The sequence below is a fragment of the Typopeltis vanoorti genome, chromosome 11 (assembly GCF_054136105.1).
Source record: "Typopeltis vanoorti isolate ZY-2024b chromosome 11, IOZ_Tvanoo_1.0, whole genome shotgun sequence".
Taxonomy (NCBI): Eukaryota; Metazoa; Arthropoda; class Arachnida; order Uropygi; family Thelyphonidae; genus Typopeltis; species Typopeltis vanoorti.
The window spans coordinates 71,655,790-71,676,879 of NC_143559.1; the positions used below are offsets into that span (position 1 = coordinate 71,655,790).

Consider the following 21,090-nt stretch of genomic DNA (forward strand, 5'->3'; position numbering starts at 1 on the left):
ATTACAGAGGAGATATAAAGAACAGGGTAGTACCCCACAGCAGCATGAGAAGGCTAGCAAGGTGATGAGTGTAGTGAAGAAAGAGAAATTGATGCATAAAAGGAGATTGGCAGAAGCAGTAAAGCAAAATCCTAGAGAATCTTATTATGTTGCTAGTAGAAGAAAGGGTGAATATGGAAGATTGACTTTGCTGAAGATTGAACATGTGTTACATCTGCTGACGATATAGTGGGAATGTTCACTGAGTATTTTATTAGTGTATTTCATGTAGGATTAGGAGTAGTGTAAATTAATTAATTAAATTTAAAAAAAATTAAATAGGAAGGAGGACACAAGACCATCTGTTCAAGAATGGGAAGTGTTTATAATATTAGCCTTGATGCTAATAAGGCTGTGGGACTGGTGGAATGTCACCATGTATATCATGGGTATGTGCAAAAGAGATGGAATTGCCCTTGACTTGGTTGTTCAAGAGTATGGCAAGGAATTCCAGAAGAGTGGAAAGATGGAAAAATAGTGCATAAGGGAGAATCCAAATTACTAGTGTTAAATTATAGGCCAGTGTGTATATATATCAGATGATGAAGGTGTTAGATGCTGGTTAGAGGGAATACAAACCTGAATTGATGAAATGGAAATCTTTTGAGAAAGTAGCATGGGTTTGTTAATGGGAGGTCATGCTTTAGTAATTTGGTTACAACAATAGTCAAAAACACTGCTATCAAAATTCTAGGCACAGCTATTAAACCAAATAACAATTGGATCACCCCAAAAATCTTAAAACTCCTTGAAGAAAAATGAGAGGATAAAAACACATTAAATCAGAATAATTCTGAAGAAAGCAGACACCACTATAATAGACTAAAAAATAAAATTGATAGAATGTGCAAAGTGGCAAAGGAATCATGGTTAGAAGAAAAAGTAAAACGATGTGAGGAAGCAAATGAAAAGCGTGACACTAAAACTGTTTACAAAATAATAAAAGATCTAACCAAAGAATATAATAACGAGCTACTTAAAGATGAGCTACTTAAAGCAATAAACCAAATGAAAACATTGAAAACTCCTGGAATTGACCAAATTCCTACTGAACTCTGGAAACACGGAGGCCAGGTAACCATAAAATATTTATTGAACTTTTTAATCAAATTTTATTCTCAGGAGAAGGAGAAATACTTAAGGATTGGAAAACTGGGATCATAATATCTTTCCATAAAAAAAAGGGATGTGAAAACTATCACCCTTTTAAATCATAGCTACAAGATAGTCGTTCGAATTATACAAAACAATGTGTAAACTAATGGAAGAAATTGCTGAGGAGAAACAAGCTGGTTTCAGACCCACAAGATCTGCAATTGATCAAATCTTCACAATTAATACTATAGCAGAAATGTGCTGGGAACACAATTCGCCACTGTACTGCAGCTTCATTGACTTTAAACAAGCCTTTGACTCCACAGACAGAGACAAACTAATCAACATCCTAAATTCTAAATCAATAACTCCAAATTGTTGACCTTAATTTCAAACTTTTACATAGACACAAAAGCACTCATCAAATTTAATAATATAAAAACAGAAGAATTCAAGATAGAAAAAGGAGTCATGCAGGGCTGCCCACTTTCACCGCACTTATTCAACATATACCTAGTGGAAATATGCAAAGAAATCTTCAAACGAACCAGGGATAAATATAAATGGAAAAAACATCATTCACATCAAATTCGCAGACGATATAGTAATACTGGCAGTTTCCAAGCTGCAATTAGAAAAATCAATCCATCTTTTAAATGAAGCATGTAAAAACTTTGGAATGAGGATCAACAGCAATAAGATCAAAATAATGAAAAAAAAGGAAGAGAAGCTGAGAACATCTCAATAACTCTGGAGAATGAAACCCTAGAAGAAGTAAAATCCTTTGTCTGCTTAGGAAGCACCATTACACACAATTTAGATAGCACTGAAACATTCAAAACACATAATTAACATTGGATGGTCGAACATGAAAACAAACTAAACAAAATTCGGAAGATTAACAAACTCTCGAAATATCTTAAAATCAAACTATTCAAAGCCATGAACATCCCTACAGCAACATATGGAAGTGAGTCATGGTGACTCACTAAGAAGGAACTACTCAAAATAAGTGCATTCGAGGGGAGGTGCCTAAGAAAAATAAACAAACAGACTGGACTGAACATAAAACCACAGAACAAGTAAAGCAGGATCTCAACTACCAGGACAACTTCACAGACATTATTCTTCAGCAACAGCCCCATGGTTTGGCCATATCAAGAAAATGCCTCCTCACAGACTTCCAAACATTGTGCTAAATGGAAGAACAAGAAAATAGCATCTACCTGGAAGACTGAAGAAAAGTTGGCTCAGATCCTTAAAAAGAAAGAGGCGAATTCTCCAACTTCATTACTATGTTCGAGAAGACTAGAAATAGAACCATTTGGAGAGAGATTGTACAAAGGGTACTCAACCCGTCACCAGATGGATGAGATGAAGAAGTGTATTGGACAGAGGAGATGCTTATACAATGATTTATCTGGATTTTTCTAAAGCATTTGATTGATTACCAAATGATAAACTACTGTTAAATTGAGCAGGATAGGAATGGATAGTCATTTGGTAGTTTGGTTACAGGGATGGTTGACTGATAGGAACTAGTGAGTTGTATATGGGGGTGTATCCCCTCCCCCCAAAGGAAGATGATGAGTGGATACCACAGGATTCTGTTCTGGGACCACTGTCGTTTCATGTTTCATTTATATATTGGTGATATAGTTCGTGGTGTGAAAAGGGGAGATATTCAGTGTTTGTTAATGATGTTAAATTAGGAACAGCAATGTCAGTAATGTTCATTACAGGAGGATTTGATTAGATTGACTTCATTTTTTATCCACCAAGATCCCAATCCTAGAAGGATCTGAGAATCTGAGTGGATAGGGAACTGAAGTTCAGGGGACACATTGCAAAAATTATTAGGATTGTCCAGAAAATTGCTGCTATAATGATGAGGCAATAATTAGGCCTCAATTGGATTTCTGTGCAGAGATGTAGTTACCTAGTTATATTGGTGATCAAGAAAACATGGGAGAGAGTGCAGATGCTAATAACTAAGACTGTCTCAGGACCCTGGAAAATTAAGTATGAGGACAGATTGAAGGAATGTAATCTTAATCTTCAGAGCTTCATGGATAGGAGGAGAAGAAGAGTTGATATGATTGAGACATATAAGTTGGTGAGCCTTATCAGATAGATAAAGAGGAATTGTTGCATAGGATAATGGTTAATGTGAGAGAGCAAGAGGTCATGCCTAGAAACTGTACAAAAGTCGTGCTGGTAAGGAAGTGAAAAGGAGATTTTTTTTGCTTGGTGAGTGAAATGCATTGTTGGAATGGATGGTGAGTTAACATTGCATGTATTCAGGCAAAGTATGATAGATATTGCGGTCTGTAAGAGTTCGACTTCCTGCAATAAGTCTTTGGAGTCCAAAGAGTGATATTTATACTAATCTGATGCTGTGGACAAAGGATAATTTCTTCCACTTCAGTTTGTAAAGTGTACGATTATACATTTTTGATTAAAGAGATTATACATTGATTGGAATGCATTATAATAAACTAGTGTGCCTTGGCATTTGAAGTTTCAGTGGATGTTTTGTGAAGTGGTAAAAACAGACAGGATTACAGGAATGTTGAGAAAAATGATGACAAGTGGGTATATTATTTGACCAAATCTAGACTACTATGTTCCGATTTAGTCTGGATTTAGTCATTGAAAAAAATGGAAGTGAGAAAGAGAGAGAACATTTATAGACAGAACTCACAAACTCTGATTATACTGTCAAAAATCTTCATAATGCACATTTCAGTGACCTGAAACTGTCTTGACTACCTGCCTCTCTACCAAACTTTGGTAGAGAGATGGAAAAGAGTGGTGGAGTATGATTGATAGAACCATAGATTTTAATGGATGGATGTAGAACTGTCAGTAAAGAATAGATGAGAATAGAACAGAAGGATTGGGAGGGGGGGGGGGGGGAATCATTCCTGGAAATTGAGTAAGAACGTGATTAGCAAGAGTTGAAAAGACAAATTTTTGCTCGGCTGGCAGTGATGCATTGTGAGTGGATGACTTTGAAAAAAAAATGATTGGCATGGTAACTTAGTATTGAGCTTCCTGTGATAACTACAAGGATTCAGTGGAAGTGCCCAAATAATAATAATAAAATATGATTTTGGATCTGGAGATGATGCTTGATAGAGATCTGATGGTCAGAGGCACATAGCTATAACACCATACCTGGATAATATTTCATGTTAAGAAAAACATGGTACATGTACCAACTTGGAACTGTTGCACCAAATTTGGATACCTGGTCTATTTGTAATGTATCGAGAGTGTGGAAAATTGGTTATGAGGCGAGATTGAAATGTAAGTTGGAGAACTCACTGGATTGTTAAAAGAGGCAATATGATAAATTAAGTTGGAGGGGATGTTTTTATCACATTAATATGGAAGAGATTATAGTAGAGGAAGAACAAGAAGTCATTGCAAAGAAATGAGTACCATATTTACTTGAATATAATTCGCCCTCATATATATATCTCGCACTCCTGATTTTACTTTATGAAAAAAGAAATTAAAAAGTTTTGCATGTACCCTCTCACATGAAAAAAAGTTTAAATATTTAAGAAATAGATAGTGAATGTTGTTATGGCAGTCTCAGATATTTTGGAATTTGGTTGCAGAGAATCAGCATTCAATTCAACAATCATCAGCTTGCCTTTGTTCTTGAGTCATGCAATCTTTTGTGAATACTGCATCAATCTTATGAAGTGGCAATAGTGAATAGTAGATTTTTGGTAAGTCATACCCATTTCCAGTTTCTTAAAATCATGGTGATCTTATGATTCCGGAATGATAAAAGGACAAGAAATAATGAAACTCTTTGTTTTAATTTAATTACAGAAGCATTGCTGCTAAAGATTCAAATATATTGCATGATGAAGGCAAGCTGCAGATCACGTAAATAAATGCATTCATTTCATAAATAATGTGAGCAATTACAAATTATAATGAATACTGAGAAGTTAATTATAAACGTCAATTAATTTTTCCCTGAAAAATTTTAGTTTCCAAAAATCTCCATATATATTACACACAATGATTTTTTAACTAATTTTGGGAAAAAAGTGTGAGTTATATTCGAGTAAACACGGTGATACTTTTTTTTTTTTACATGAAAAGTGATGGGAGTGCAGAATGCATTGCCAAAATGTGTTGTGAATACTTGAAGACTTTAAGGTAGGTCTGTTAGTAATAATAATTCATGGAGGTCTGTTAGTAATAATAATAATAATTTAGAAATGCTACCTTGTTCTGTTTATTAATTTTTATTTTCTTGTATACTTTAAATAATTATACGCAGTACTGAATATTTTGATAGTTACCTCTCAATATAACTGAAGTCTCCAATAGTAGTCACAGTGCTATAGCAAATTATCCACGATGACAAATTATTTTTCTACTCTTTAGAAGTACACTTTGGTGATAATCCACTGTATAAGAAATAGTCCTTAAACTGAGAGAATTATATGCCACTTAAGGAAGTTTTTACCTTTAAATTAATATGCTGTTTTGTATCTTATGTTTAGGCACGAATAAAAAAAATAATGCAGACTGATGAAGAAGTTGGTAAAGTTGCAGCTGCAGTACCAGTTATAATATGTATCCTTATATTGGCATGATTGTGTCTAAGTGCATACAAATAGGTACATTTACTACAATAATTACAGATGTAATCTAACAGATTATATTGGTAATCGGTGAAGTTATTTACATACCATCCTTTTCAGAAGGTGACTTTGCATTTTATTGAGGCAATCAGAAATAATAAGATTTTCAGATATGGAATTCTGATTAATCAAAATATAGATCTGGTAAATATTAGTTTGTAGCTTCTTCGGTTAGTCATCAAAGGTTTAATTAACTGCTATTGCATTTTCTCTTCTTATGTTCCATTTTGTTCATCTGTTAAAACAGTGCTCTTCAACCTGAGTAGTACCGCTTGCTAGTGGGTGATTTAAGCTTTCAGGTGGGTGGAAAAGGAGTTAGGCAAGGATGTTTACTTTCTCCTCACTTGTTTAGTATATATGTAGAGGACATCATGCGTGAAGCATTGGATGAGCTCAGGACAGGAATTAGGATAGGAGGTAGATTGATCAGTAATCTGAGGTATGCTGATGATACAGTACTCCTTTGTAATGACATGGAAGAACTAGGACTAATTCTTGACAAAGTTAACAAGATCAGTAATAACAGAGGACTTCAACTCAATCCTAGAAAGACAAAGATTATGGCTCTCAAAGGAAATACAAACAGAGAAGCTCTTGAGAAACAAGTATACCTTAATAGAGAAAGAATTGAGTATGTCAGCAAGTTTGAGTACCTGGGATCCATTATTAATGTGAAGAATTGCTGTTAAGAAGACATCAGAAAAAGGTTAGGAATGGCTAAAACATCCTTCCAGATTTTAGTCAGAGACCTGTCTAAAATCTGGAAGGATGGATCTATCTCCATGGGAACAAAGCTGAGGATTTTGGATGCAGTTGTTTTTCCAACAGGGACTTATGGATGTGAGACTTGGAACCTAAAGAAGTCAGATAAGAAACAGATATCTGCTTTTGAGATGTGGTGTTACAGAAGGCTATTGAGGATATCATGTACTGAAAGGTTTACAAATGAATGGGTGTTAGAAAAGATCAGTAGAACTTTAAGGCTCCTTAAGGATATTGACAGAAGAAATTTAAAATATTTTGGACACATAGAAAGGGTGGAAAGGGGGGGGGGCTTCTCAGAACAGTAATAGAAGGTAAAGTTCCTGGAAAAGACCATCAATGAGATGGGTGGATGGTGTGTATGGAGTGACTGATCTTCAGAGTAGTTGAGGCTGCCAGAAAAGCAAACAACAGGGCTACATGGCGAGGCTTGGTGTGGCACATTACCATTTATCGGAGTGACCATACGGCATCTGTAGATGCCCAGTGAACATAGAGAGAGAAGTGGGTGGCAGAATAATTACATGCTGTATTAAAAACATCCAAAATATACAAACTCAAATTTGTGAGAGAATGTATGTGAAAAGAAAAAGTTACTATTATAAATAAAAAGTTTAAAAAAAATATTTGTGAGATATGGCAAATAATATAGTACAAGATTGTTCCAAAACGATTTTATTTGTCATGCCATGCTATTGGTTGAATACTCGGAGTACATACATCTGAATATGCATAAAACAAGAATGTGCCAAAATGTTTTCATTCAACATGCCACGATATTGGTTCACTGGTGCACATAGCCTCTATTACTCAGTCGAAACATATATTGCTGATTCGTGGTATTGCCATTGATGAGATTTCTGATTTTTTTCATGTTATTATTATTGTGTTGTGATTTGAATAATTAGTGCAACAAATATTGAAACCATGTCTCAAAAAAAAAAAGAAATATGCTTGTGGCTGTTTATTAGAGTATCTGAAGATAGGTTTCATTGAATCTATTACAAAGAAACAGCTTTCAATGTGTTTACTGTGCCACAAGACACTTTCTAACGAAGCAGTGAAATCAAGTTGATCGTGAGAACATCTTGCTACAAAACATCCAAAGATAAGCCCATTGAATATTTTCAAGAACTGTATAAAAGATTTCAAAATTGTTTTACAATAACTGCATCATTCAAGAAACAAAATGCAAAGAACAAAGATGGATTAACTGTAGCTTATCACATATCACAATTAATCACAAAAGTGGTAAAAGCTATAACATTGGAGAAACTTTGATAATACCCTCTATCAAAGAATTTATCTCAGCAGTAATGCATTAGGATCCAACTGAAGTTATAAAAACATTACTTTTTAACGATACCAGAGTAAGGCATAACATTGATGTTATGGCGGTTAATGTTGAAAATAAGCTTATAACTATACTCCAAAACTCATCATTTTCCATGCAGTTGGACATGTCTACAATTGCAGATAATAATGCTTTATTGATGGCATATGTACAGTTTACCTTGATGGACCTGTGATTTCAGTCAGGATTTTTCCATGACCTCAGGTCGTAAAGAGTCCAGCTATCCCTGTCTTGAGCTTTTCTTCTTCATTTTCTTCCATGATCGTTGGGGTTTTCCCACCTTAAGGCTGGTCTTTCAGGTTTCCTTTTGGTATCTCTCGGATACCAATTTGTCACTCTGATAGGTACGTTACCTTGATGAAAACAGTACATTGCAAGAAGAAATGTTATTCACTTTAAATCTTATTACAGATACAAAAAGATTATCAATATTTACTGCTGTGAAAACGTACTTGGCAAAAAAATAATATCCCCTTCAACAATATTGTTGCATGCACTACTAATGGAGCACCATCAATGATAGGTTGCTATCATGGTTTTGTTGTTTATTTGAAGGAGAAAGTGCAAAATGTTTTGTGTATTCATTGTAGGAAAACATTTGAGTACAAGCCCTCATTCATCATTAAGTATAATAAGTAGGGCTATGAATAAGATCAAATCGAATGCCAAAAATGATAGAATGTTTCAACAGCTGTGCCAGGACAATAATGAGCAATTTATTAGATTACTGTTATACATAGAAGTTTGCTGCCTCTCAAAGGGTGCATGCTTGACATGTTTTGTTGAATTATATGAGTGTCATACAATTTTTTGAAAGTGAAAATGAGGGTGATCTCTGTCAACAATTAAGAATAAAGCATGATGCATTTTATTTGGCAATCATTTTTAAGAAATTTAATGAAATAAATTTGCAGCTTCAAGGAGCCAATATAACATTTATTCTTGTTGAATAAATGTTATGAGAAACTGAATGAGAGTTTTTGCTCTCTTAAGGTTTCTGCTTGGTCTCTGAGGAGAACCAACCAGTTCGAAAAAGCTGTCAGGCCAGTGAAACCTTATCAAAATGTACCAATAGAAGGCGAATATATGGACACTTGGGCAAGCGATCATGTCTTTTATAAGGTACGTGCTAGGGCAATTCATAAATGCTGGCCAGCGTATTCCCATAAGCTCTCTGGTCAAATTTCATACGAAATTTTCATAGTTTCTACATTTGACTTTGAAATAATGTTGGATTTAATATCCACTTGATTTATATAATTTTTCATTGTCGAACTGAAGCCTTTTGGCTCTTTATTTTAGTAAATACTTTATGCACTGACCGAGAGTTCACTTACGAAAAATACACCTCTCCAACACTTCAAGTCCCTTAGTACTGAACAAGAGTTTTTGCTCTCTTAAGGTTTCTGTCTGGTCTCTGAGGAGAACCTACCAATTCTAAACAGCTGTCATGCCAGTGAAAACTTATCAAAATGGACCAATAGAAGGCAAATATATGGACACTTGGGCAAGTGATCATGTCTTCTATTCTGTCTGCACTAGAGCAACTCGTAAATGCCTGTGAGTGTATTCCCATAAGCTTTATGGTGATTTCATATGAAATGATTCTCATTTCATATGAAACTTTCATATTTTCTACATTCTACAAACTTTGCAAGTGATCATGTCTTCTATAAGGTCTGCGCTAGAGCAACTCGTAAATGCCTGCGAGTGTATTCCCTTAAGCTTTATGGCCATTTTGTATGAAACTTTCATAGTTTCTACATTCGGCTTTGAAATAATGTTGGATTTAATATACACTTGATTTATATAATTTTGCATTGCCGACCTGAAGCCTTTTGGCTCTTTATTTTAGTAAATAACATTTAGCATTTGCAAAGATGTGTCATTATTTATCAAAAAACTTTATTTTTTCCTTCGTAATCTTTTGAAGAGAGAATTTCATCGTTTCTGGAATTGCCAATGATAAAAGATGATGTAACTCCAGAAGAGATCAAAAGGTTCAGTAGTATCCCCATTAAACTTAAATTAGATATGGAAAAATGATTGTGATATTTTGAACTTGAAGAACTATTAGAACTTAAATATGATGAAGAGAGCAAATTGAATTTCAATAGTGGTGGATACCAAAAACTTTGTCAAAATAAAAAAATGCCTGCTTTATATCCAAATATGTGGAAAGTATATAATTTACTGCTACCTTTCCCTACCTCATATCTATTGGAATCAAGCTTTAGTGCTGTGAATCATATTGTCACCAAAGAGAGAAACTGTCTGAAAATCAGTGAAAGAGGTGACCTTTGCTTGCTTGTTCATTGTGAAAATCAAACCAGCTATCCAACATTTAGTTTCTCATCATCAGGCTCAAGGATCTCATTAAATTAAAGGTAATTTCAATTTATTTTATTGTTTTATGTAGAGTATGTAACCTTTTTTTTTTTTTAAGTGGGCAGTAAGGAAATTTCACCCTCACAAAACTTACAAAAGTGGGTGTTAAGTATTAAAAGGCTGAAGAGCACTGGTTTAAAACAAGAAAATATAATTGAATCTTTTAGTGTTATATTAACTCCAAAATAAGTAAATATTATTAATCTGCATTAAATGTTATTAAATGCATAAAAATTGAAGTAAAGTATTTAATAAAACAGTTCATTGCATTTTTTTATTTTCAAAAACAAGTAATTTCTAATTTATTTGTATCTCTGAATACTAAATTATATTCTTGTTTTATCTGGGGGGGGGGGGAGACTCAATATTTTGAAACTTGATGAATCCAAGATTAAAAAGTTACAGAAATTATTTTATTTCATAAACTAAAAAAAAAAAATTTGAATAAAAATAAAATGTCATTATTTATGAGCAGAATTAAAAATGTAATTAAAAACGATTAGCACTTTTTATATTCCTTTTATTGAATTAAATATAAAAACATATTCAATTTTCTCGATAGAACTCTAAAAAATAATAATCTAAAAAAATCTAAAAAAGTCTAATTTACATTTATAAATAAATTTTAATTGATGAAAATTTAATTTGCACTATTGCACTCATTTTATGATCATGCTGTTAAAAAAAAAATATATATATATATATATATATCCTTCTGGACAGCGTGCTCATCGCTGTCCAGAAGGACTGCGTAACTCATCAACCTCCTTCGTGATGGGAATTGGGGCTTGTAATTGTTTCCCTTGAACGAGGAATTCCCAGTAAGCACGAGTCAATAATCTCGTGTTTATTACGTTTCTGTCCTTTGTACACACTACCCGTCGCTACTACTAATTGAATGATTTAGTGAGCTCTTCGAACTGCCGCTCAGAGCGGCCATCGTGTTGTGCGGGCATGCTGGAAAGATGACCAAACTTGTTCATTTAGAGGAAGTAAAAGTCGTAACAAGGTTTCCGTAGGTGAACCTGTGGAAGCTGTTGTCGCGACTCAGTAGCTTGCACTTCTCCCGATGGAATGTTGTGTGGTCCCATGGTGTAATGGTTAGCACTCTGGACTTTGAATCCAGTGATCCGAGTTCAAGTCTCAGTGGGACCTGTGGCGGTCTTTTTATAGCTGCCGTAGTGCAATTGGAAGAATAGCGGAACATTGTGCCCTTCAATTGGAAAAAACCTGGGGTCGATTCTCATTGTGATGAGGGGAATCTTTATATGGACTTTTTTCAGTTGAAGCTGAGTTAGCCAATCTCATACGGTGGTAGCAGGATTTTTTCTCCTGGAAACTCAGGTTTTTCATCCCACGCACAGACAAATTGGCCTTCAGAATGCACGCAATTTACAGACAAAAAATACTGTTGTTGGTGATGATGGGCAATAGATGGTATTGATGGTAGTAGTGTTGTAGTTGGAGAGGATGAGCTGTATTAGTGAAGTAGAGTAGTGTGCCCTCCCACGATGAGTCCTTGGACTTCCTGGAGATGTCATGTAATAATAATAACATTCAGAACAAAGGCTCACAGTATAGGTTTCCATGGTAGGACCACAATATGCAAGTCCCACATTACCCAAACCAACATGCAGTGTCATCTTCTGTGGTGCAAAGAGTGTGTACAGTGGGATGTGGAAGCTTGGAAAGCTGTGTTATGGAGTGAGAATCATGGCATACCCTCTACCAAGTAGATGGACAGGTGTGGGTGTAGCAGATGCCCAGTGAACATCCCTTTACAGAGTGCATAACGCTATGTAGGTCAAAGTGCCAGTGTAAAGGTATGGCCCTGTTTTTTCTGATCAATGCAATGCTTCTCTACTTTGTGGTGCTTCTACGGAACTGACCATTGTCTCTTTCAGCAAGACAAATGCACCGTCATAAGGCTGCTGCTGTAACTGCGTGGTTTGTGGACACGTACATTACCACACTTAACTCCACAGAGCCTTGATCTAAACCCTGTTGAACATCTGTAGGTTGAACTGAAGCATCAGGTGAGGTCAAGGGACATCTGCCCCACTGCAGTCCAGGACCTCATTACATGTCTACAGGAAGAATGGTCCAAACTTCCCATTGATCACTGTCGTATGCTGCTCTCCTTTGTGGCGCTTAACATTCAGAACAATTTTGAGTGACCCTTTATTTTCTCCCTTCCTGCCATGTACTCGAAAAAAAAGCCTTCAGCATCAATCCTATAAAACCCTATAAAACCCCTTAATAACTTATATGCTTCTATGTCTCTTCTGTAGGACTGCTGCAGTCATTGCGGTGAAAAGAGGCCCTGCATCTTATTAAGGTGGGTGCCATGGCTGTTTGTTCCTCACATTATGGTGTCCGTTGACTTCTGTCAAAGCAGTGTATTTGTTCATAGGAGGTAGTCTTGTTAAGAGAGCTTTCTCTGTTAAGAGATTTATCATTAAGATGTATTTTGCCTTAAAATGGAATCCTGATTATTACATGAATAAGCCTTCAGATCTAGCTGATTAGCAGAAAGCTGGTATTGATGCACAAAACCAAAATTGTATATCTTTTGTTCTAACATCTTTCTGAATTTGAGATAGTTATGAAATTTTTTTTTATTCTTAGGTTTACTTCATAAGCAAGTGTACATTGTTAAATATGGTCAAAAATATGAATATAATTTCTTATCAAGTCTAATACAGTGGTACCTTGGTTTGCGAGCATAATTCGTTCTGGAAACGTGCTCATAATCCAAAGCACTCGTATATTAAAGCGAATTTCCCCATATGAAATAATAGAAACTGAGATGATTCATTCCAAAACTCAAAAATATTCATATAAAAATGATTAATACAAAATACATAAAGTAATCGAATTTATTAATTACATTACAATTACATATTACAGTAATTGTATTGGATAGGACGACTTTCATTGTCACTAACGGAATCACTGCTATCTGTTGACTTTTTCTTTTTGTGCGACTTTAACAAGGAACCTATCCAGTGACCTCCTTTTGAGGATTTCACGGAAATATGACACTGCATTGTCGTTAAACAGATTCATCACTCGCACTGCCACAGCCTCACTCAGGTGGTGCTTTTCTACAAAATTTTGCACCGTTTCCCACATTTTACACATCTCCCTAGACTTCTTAGATGTAGACTTCTTATAAAATCTTGCGATGGTGGCCACTTGCATACCTTGTTCGTGCTTCCTGATGATTTCCTTCTTAACTTTCACTGTAATCATCTCCTTCTTCTTACCACTTCCTTTTCAACCCTTTTCTTCATTGGAGCCATTGTCGTAGTACAGTTAATAAAGAACAGTCACTACATTTGGACATAAAATAAAAAATTGCTTCACGCACACACACGTGGTCACAATGCTAGCACGAATGTTGACTATACGAATGAGGTACGCCGACTGAGACTGCACGTGCAAGATGATTACCCACAATCCCGAGCGGCGACGCTTGGCAAACAAAGGGTATAGGTAATACAGTACTCATATTGCAAGACGTCGCTCATTTATCAAGTTAAAATTTATTAAAAATTTTTGCTTGTCTTGCGAAACACTCGCAGACCAAGTTACTCACAATCCAAGGTACCACCGTATACTACACAACAAAGTGAAGAAACTTTACACAACTATCTGACTGACTTACATCTAATTAGTGTATGTTCACTTAGCAATGAAAACTCCAATAAGTTATTATTATAAAGGTATCTCCATGCAGTCAGAAGACATTGCAGGAGATCCGTTATTCACGCAATACCTATCCAGGGCCGGTGTTATCATTAGGCGAACCAAGGCAATCGCCTAGGGGCGCTAAGACTTCGGGGCTTATGTTTGTGTGAGTATGACAAAATATATATATATAGAGAGAGACAATGTATAGGGGCGCCTAAATTTTCTTTGCCTAGGGGCATCAGATACTCTTGGACCGGCCCTGTACCTATCACACCTCTCCATAAACTCATTCACTGAGGAAGTATTTACAATCACCTCTGGCAACCTGTTCCACTCATTTACCATCAAGCAAAAAATCTAGTTCCTAACATCCTTGTTAAAAAAAAAATACTCCTACAATTTCCATGAGTGATGACCCTTTATTTTCTCTCTCTCTTTCTGCCATGTACTGAAAAAAACGTCTTCAGTGTCAATACTATAAAACCCCTTAATAACTTCTGTGCTTCTATCATGTCTCTTCTTTTATACTTATCAGCTAGTTTTTGAAGCCCAAAGACCATTAAACTATTCTCATATGGAACATTCCATAGACATGCCACAATTTTTGTCACTCACCTCTGTATCCTCTCCATCCCTGCTTGTTCTGCTCTTTCCCTGTAGTCTGATGTTCTGTTTTGGCTACCTTCACAATACATCTTTTAACTTCAATTACCTGTCCACAATCACCTCCCAAGTAACTGGCTTCATCAGTTTTCTGCAGTTGATTCCATCAATATAGCTTGTAATCTGTTTTTCCCCAAAGTGCATCACCTTACACTTGGCCACATTCAACTGGCAGCCATTAAGCATATTATCTGCTCTCCAGCCAAAAGGCTGTTCGAATCCCACCGTGGGCATGGATATTTGTGATTGTGGAAATACTAGTGGTGGTGGTAGATGGCATTGGAGTATTGCAGTTAGTTGTAATTGGTGGATTGAGTGGCGGAGATGAGAGTTGTAGAGTAGGTATCCTCCCTCGATGAGTCTTTGGACTCTCTGGAGGTGTCATGTAATAATAACAATAACAATGTGAGCAAAGGTAATATTATTACCTTTGCTCATATTGCTAGTCTGTTTAAGTCTTCTTGCAGGATCTCTGCATCACCTTCATTTACCATTGCCCTTACAGTTTAGGAAATCATCGCAAACAACTGAATATTTTCTGTCAGTACAAATTACACAAATTATTTTCTGATGTACAAATTAAACAACAGTGGACCAAGTACTGAGCCCTGTAGTACACCACTGGTCACCTGCCTTCTCCTGAACTCATCTCCTTGCATATGGTGTCCCTTGCATTCTATTGCTGTGACTATATTATCTTCAGTCAACCAAGTCTCACTAATGCCTATAACTTTTGGCCAAGTTGAACTGACCAGTGCCAAAACTCCTCACCCTTATTTTGAATACTTTCGGCATTAGTATACATAAAGTACAATACCCCTTCATCCCACAACCTCCCTTACATCTTATATTGCTTAGTCCACTAAAAATAAGAACCTGTTGTGTTACATTTCACATCATGTGATCACTCTCCCACTTACTAACCTCTAGGTTGCTTGGACATGGTCTCACATGCATTTTCCCTAAACATACTAGTTTCTCTGACTCTGCACTTCTGAACTGTCTCTCTACACTTTCTCAAGACTCACCCCAAATCCATTCAGATGTAACCCATCCACCTTTTTAAATCCTTCCTTCCATAACTCACTCTACACATCCACAAACACTATGCTGTTCCTCCTACACAATCTACACACTGACACATTAATATAATAGCAAACCTCCCTGGAGTCAACACATTCATAGTGAAAGTCTTGCATCTATCATATCAAACCCTAAAAACTTATTCATGCTCCTCTTAGCATGTAGCATGGAAAGCACATTCCAGCACTGCTTTCCACTCATTCACCGTTATCCAAAAAAATACTAAAACCAGTAAACCACAAACCCCCCCCCCTTCCACAATAAAGATTACACCAAATCTCTCACCATCCCCTACATCCAGGGCACCTCTGAGAAAATAACCAATATCCTCAAAAAATATGACCTGACTTCTTGTTATAGACCATATAAAAAGTTGGCATCCCTTATCTGCTCTACCAAAACCAACCACTTCCCCTAGACCTACCTGGTGTATACCATGTCCCTTGCAGCTGCAAATTGTCCTACTTTGGCCAAACAGGCAGGACAGCAAATATCAGGATTTCAGAACACAAAGACTACACCCGGTTTCACCAGTACAGCCACTCTGGGCTGGCAGACCATGCCTTAGATACCCACCATAGAATTCGTTGGAAGAAAACTAAAATAATACACCGCAGCAAGTTTAAGTACGAAAGATTATTCAAGTAATCATCAGCAGCTCTAAAAAACATTCCAAACCTCAACAAATTTGGGTGCATGAAACTACCCCAAATTTGGGAGACTTACATTATGAGAACTTCAGCCCAACGGTCAAGACAACCCAATTAGCCCGCCAAAGGGCACCATTAGGACTTTAAGAACAATATTAGTTTCTTGCCTTCTTCCTCATTTGCTTTTGTTAGTGCCTGCGTGCACATACCATATTTTTATGTTCCTGAAGATGGCAACATGACGTTGCTGAAATATTGAAGTTATTCATTAAAGTTGCCTTTAATTAATATCCTTTATATGCGTTGTTAATTCTGTAAGCTAATTTCCAGTTATGTATGATCAATGTATAAGCCTTGCTACTAGAATCACCATTATCCATGTAAAAAAATCTACTCTTCACAACTACTTTATACAGTTTACACTCTACATGTCTCTTCTAGGGATGGTCTTTTGCACTTTTACTTTTCATTCTGTGTATAATCTCGTCTATGTTAATTCATTTAAATCCTCTTGCTTGTCTGCTAAACTCTGAAATTTACATTTCCTCAATGTCTTCCTGTAACCATCACTCCAGAGTTCTGATATTGCCAGGGCTTGAAAAATGCACACATCTGCTCATCCATGATGAGTGAGAACTTTTAATTGAGTAAAAAAATCAAAAGAGGAGGTTCAGTTTAATCAAAGGTTTTATTTACTTAATGCCTATTCTGTTTTATGCTGTACATAGTTTTTAATATGTTTAACTTATCGCATCTACTGAAAAATGCTGATCATTACAAATGCCTTCTTTGTCGATTATTATCAACTTTTTCATAATGGAATAAGATCATGAGAGGATAGGATATGTGTGCATAATTTTATCTTTAGAGGAGTGTTTTGTAAACTGTTCCGTGGAACCCTATGATTCTGCAAAAACTTGCAGAGTCTCCCCTAGTGCATACAGATGTTTATATTATATGCAGTTTCTGAAGGAGAAAGAAAAAAAGAAAAACTTCAGTAAATGGGGAAAATAATTTTTATTAAACTTTCTTGTTTGTAGATCAGTTATATTACTTTATTATATATAACATTTTATATATATAATATATTATATATAATATTATATATAATATATTATATCTGGTCTGCACCTCCCCCCCCCATCCTTGCTAACGACACTATTACACAACTTCTACGGATAGTTCTCTATTTGTCATATATTGAAAAATTTCACTTGCATCAATTTTATAAAACTCCTTTAATATCTTAAAAGTTTCTATCACGTCCCCTCTTTCTTGCCTATCATCTAAACTTTGTAACCTACAAACCTTCAACATATCCTTGTAGGGAGTATTCCACAGACCTGTCACCATCTTGATCACTCGTCTCTGAATCTTTTCGACCACCTACTGCTCCCCAAGAAACCCAGGTGACCAAATCTGTGCATCATAGTGAAGATGTGGCTGAATCATATCCTTATAAAGAGGGATAATAACGTCCTTATCTTTACTTGACAGCACGTTTTTCAACATCCAAGTAATTCGCTGAGCTCTTTTACTAACTTTTGCAATATGCTCTCTGGACTTTAACAACTCTTTGTCCATCATTGTCCCTAGCCTCATTAATTTCCTGCAAACCAATACCATCAATATGATACACCATATGTAATCTTTTCAACCCGAAATGCATAACCTTACATTTTTCAACATTAAATTGAAATTATCATTATCCTTCATTATCAATCATTATCCTTTGCCCACAATGCCAGTTTATTTAAATTATCCTGCAAGATATCTACATCAACTTCATCAACTATTACTCTCCCCAGTTTTGCATCATCAGCAAACAACTGAATGCTGTTGTTATGTGCCATCCAAGTATTTTCAACTCTTGGTGATCCTGTGAACAAAGGCTCTTCATCTCACTCGGCCTCTTGTCCTTTCTTTCAGTAATTGTAAGTTCAAGTTGGCAAGTTCTTTTATGTTGTCCATCCAGCTCTTTTGTGATCTTCCTCTTCTTCTCATTCCCACAATCTTCCCCAACATAACTGCCTTTTCTAATGATTCATCAGTTCACATAATATGACCAAAATACATTAACTTCTGTTTGGTGATCATCACTTGCAAGGAGCATTGACTTTATATTCTCTAAAACCTTATTGGTTATTCTTGCAGTCCGTGAGATTCTTAATAGTCTCCTCCACCCATAATTCAAATGAATCAATTCTCTTTCTATCTATCTTCTTAATAATCCAGCTTTCACATCCATACATCACTACTGGAAATACCATTGCTCTGACAATTTTTCATGGCCTTACTCACAATTCTATCTTTCATAAATTTTGTCATTTCTTTTAGGGTTGCACGGTGATCAGCGTTCATTTTAGAAATTATGGACTTTACAACTTTTAAAAATTAAAAGTGTTATAAATAACTCTTAATTTCCCGACGTTTCGATCTTCATATTAAGATCATTATCTGGAGTATATACAAGAACAAGCTGAGTTACATTACATACTGTAAGCTAAAGAAAAATGATTTGATCACCGGTTATTCTACTGGCATGACCTCTAGTGAAAAAAAAAATTACAAATTGGTTAATTATTTAGAAACTACATCAAAGCTAAATTCTATTTAAGATTACATGAGAAAAACATTCTTTCTTTTTTATAGATAGTCTTCTTTCAGTAACAATGATGTCCTATTTTTAACATTACAACTGTTATTTTAGATTTAGGATTCTGGATTACCTACAGTCATGTTTATAGTTAACTCTTAGAGAGAAAGGTTTTGTGCGTAGAATACGTGCCTTCCATATGCTTGGGATTTTAAGCCCATCATTATTGTTCAGATTGGGGTGGCTGATAAGAATCTCACAGGCTTCCTTAAATTTGCATATATACAATGTTTTGGTGTGACGTAAACAACTGGAGCTTTTCCCAGTCAATTCTATGTAAATTGTTCAGATAATGATCAGAAAGGCCAGCTTCACCATAGTTATCATATACAGGGTGTTCGGGATAAATTTGACAGTTTCGTAAGGAAAAAGAAAATCTTCTTTGTATCTATTAAATTTAATGAATTGACAAAAAAACATTACAGGCAGAGTTAATTACAATACTATCAACAAGATTTACTCAAAATAACCACCATTAGCATCGATCACAGCTTCAATTCTGCTTCGGAACCTCGAACAAGCTGATGCTACAGTCTCCCTGGGAAGGGCCGCAAAAACTGTTTTAATTTTATCCATTAACTGGGCTTTTGTATTACTGGAAGTGCGATTGGTGTCTTTTTCAACTGCGCCCCATACAAAATAATCCATGGGGTTAAGGTCTGGGGAGTTTGGAGGCCAAACATTTGGACTGGTGAAGTCGTAGAAATTTTCAGACAACCATTTTTGACTTTTCCCAGAGGTGTGGCAAGGGGCCGAATCCTGCTGCCATACATACGGCCTACCATTGGCTACCCTTGTTATCCAGGGCTTGACTACAGTTAGCAACTCCACGAACAAAGCCCGAATTCCAATGCCAGGGTTCTTCAACACCTGTTCCTGCAGATTTGCGAGGAATTCTGCTGTACGAACGCAATCAGATCGTCTGCTAGGGATCTTTCTTCTTGCTACATCCTCGTAGTCACCATTGCAAGTCTCTAGTTCATGCCTGATTGTTTTTACTGTATTCAGGGAGCATTGGGCAGCAGTCGTAATATCCTTATTTTGATGGCGGGCACGAATCATCATGATACAAGTTATTCTCTTCCATGATTCAGGTGGGTTCCAGCTATCCATCCTTTCTGACATCTTGTATATGAATGAAGAAGGGTCCAAACTTTTAAATGAAGAGAAGTGTGTGTTAATACATGTAACTTACGGAAAAATATAATTAATTATAAATATGTCAAATTTATCCCGAACACCCTGTATATTGTGTCATTTATGTTCCCTTTGTCTGATAGAAATTGTGCATCCTGTTTCCCTTATATATGGTATATTACAGGTGCAATTAATATGGTATACTCCAGGGTGGGCCAGCAGAGGGAGTGGGTCTTTGGATGAGTTGAGTAAGCTTTTTTAATTTTGCAGTAGGTTAAAGGTGGTTTGAGGTTGTATTTTTGTAGTATTCTGTTTATTTTATCTGATGTCCGTTTAATGTAAGGAATGGTTGTAGTCTGGTTTATCTTTGTTTTTTTTTATTGAGGTCTTGTAGAGAATTTTGCTAATAGTGTTTTTGCTGTAATTTTTTAGAAAAGTATTGCTGATAACTTTAAATTCGTCTTTCAGCACTTGTTCACCGGAGAAGATCTTCAAAGCCCTGTTTTTTAGGGTATTAATGACAACTTGTTTTCCTGTTGGGTGGTGGTAGGAGTTTATGTGTATATGTTGGCCAGTATGTGTTGGCTTCCGGTACACAGTGAAGGAAAGACTGCCAGAAGGAAAACGTGTGACAAGTATATCTAGAAACGGAAGTGTGTTCTGTTTTTCAATCTCAATTGTGAACTGTATGCATTTGTGTTGTTTGTTTAGGTGGCTAAGGAAAGTGTCTAGCGGCCATGGGACCAGATCTCGAAAACATTCAACGTATCTAAGCCAGCTTTGGGTTTTAAAGGAGAGGAATCTGGAGTATGTTGCTTAAAATGTTTCATATAAAAGTTATCAATAGGGGGGATAATGACGAGCCCATGGCTGTGCCTTCTTTTTTCTAGG

General features: G+C 35.9%; 1 protein-coding gene and 1 non-coding gene across 2 annotated transcripts in view; both read left to right on the plus strand.

Moving 5' to 3' along the window:
- The window catches only part of NC2alpha (negative cofactor 2 alpha), a 162,684-nt gene that overhangs the window by 33,088 nt on the left and 108,506 nt on the right, over window positions 1-21,090 (plus strand). Inside the window, exon 2 of the mRNA XM_090400574.1 lies at window positions 5,670-5,742. Within this exon, the coding sequence (XP_090256700.1) occupies window positions 5,670-5,742 (73 nt within the window). The remainder of the gene's footprint in view (window positions 1-5,669; window positions 5,743-21,090) is intronic.
- On the plus strand, window positions 11,398-11,469 carry TRNAQ-UUG (transfer RNA glutamine (anticodon UUG)). Its single transcript has one exon. It is a non-coding gene; the product is annotated as a tRNA-Gln (tRNA).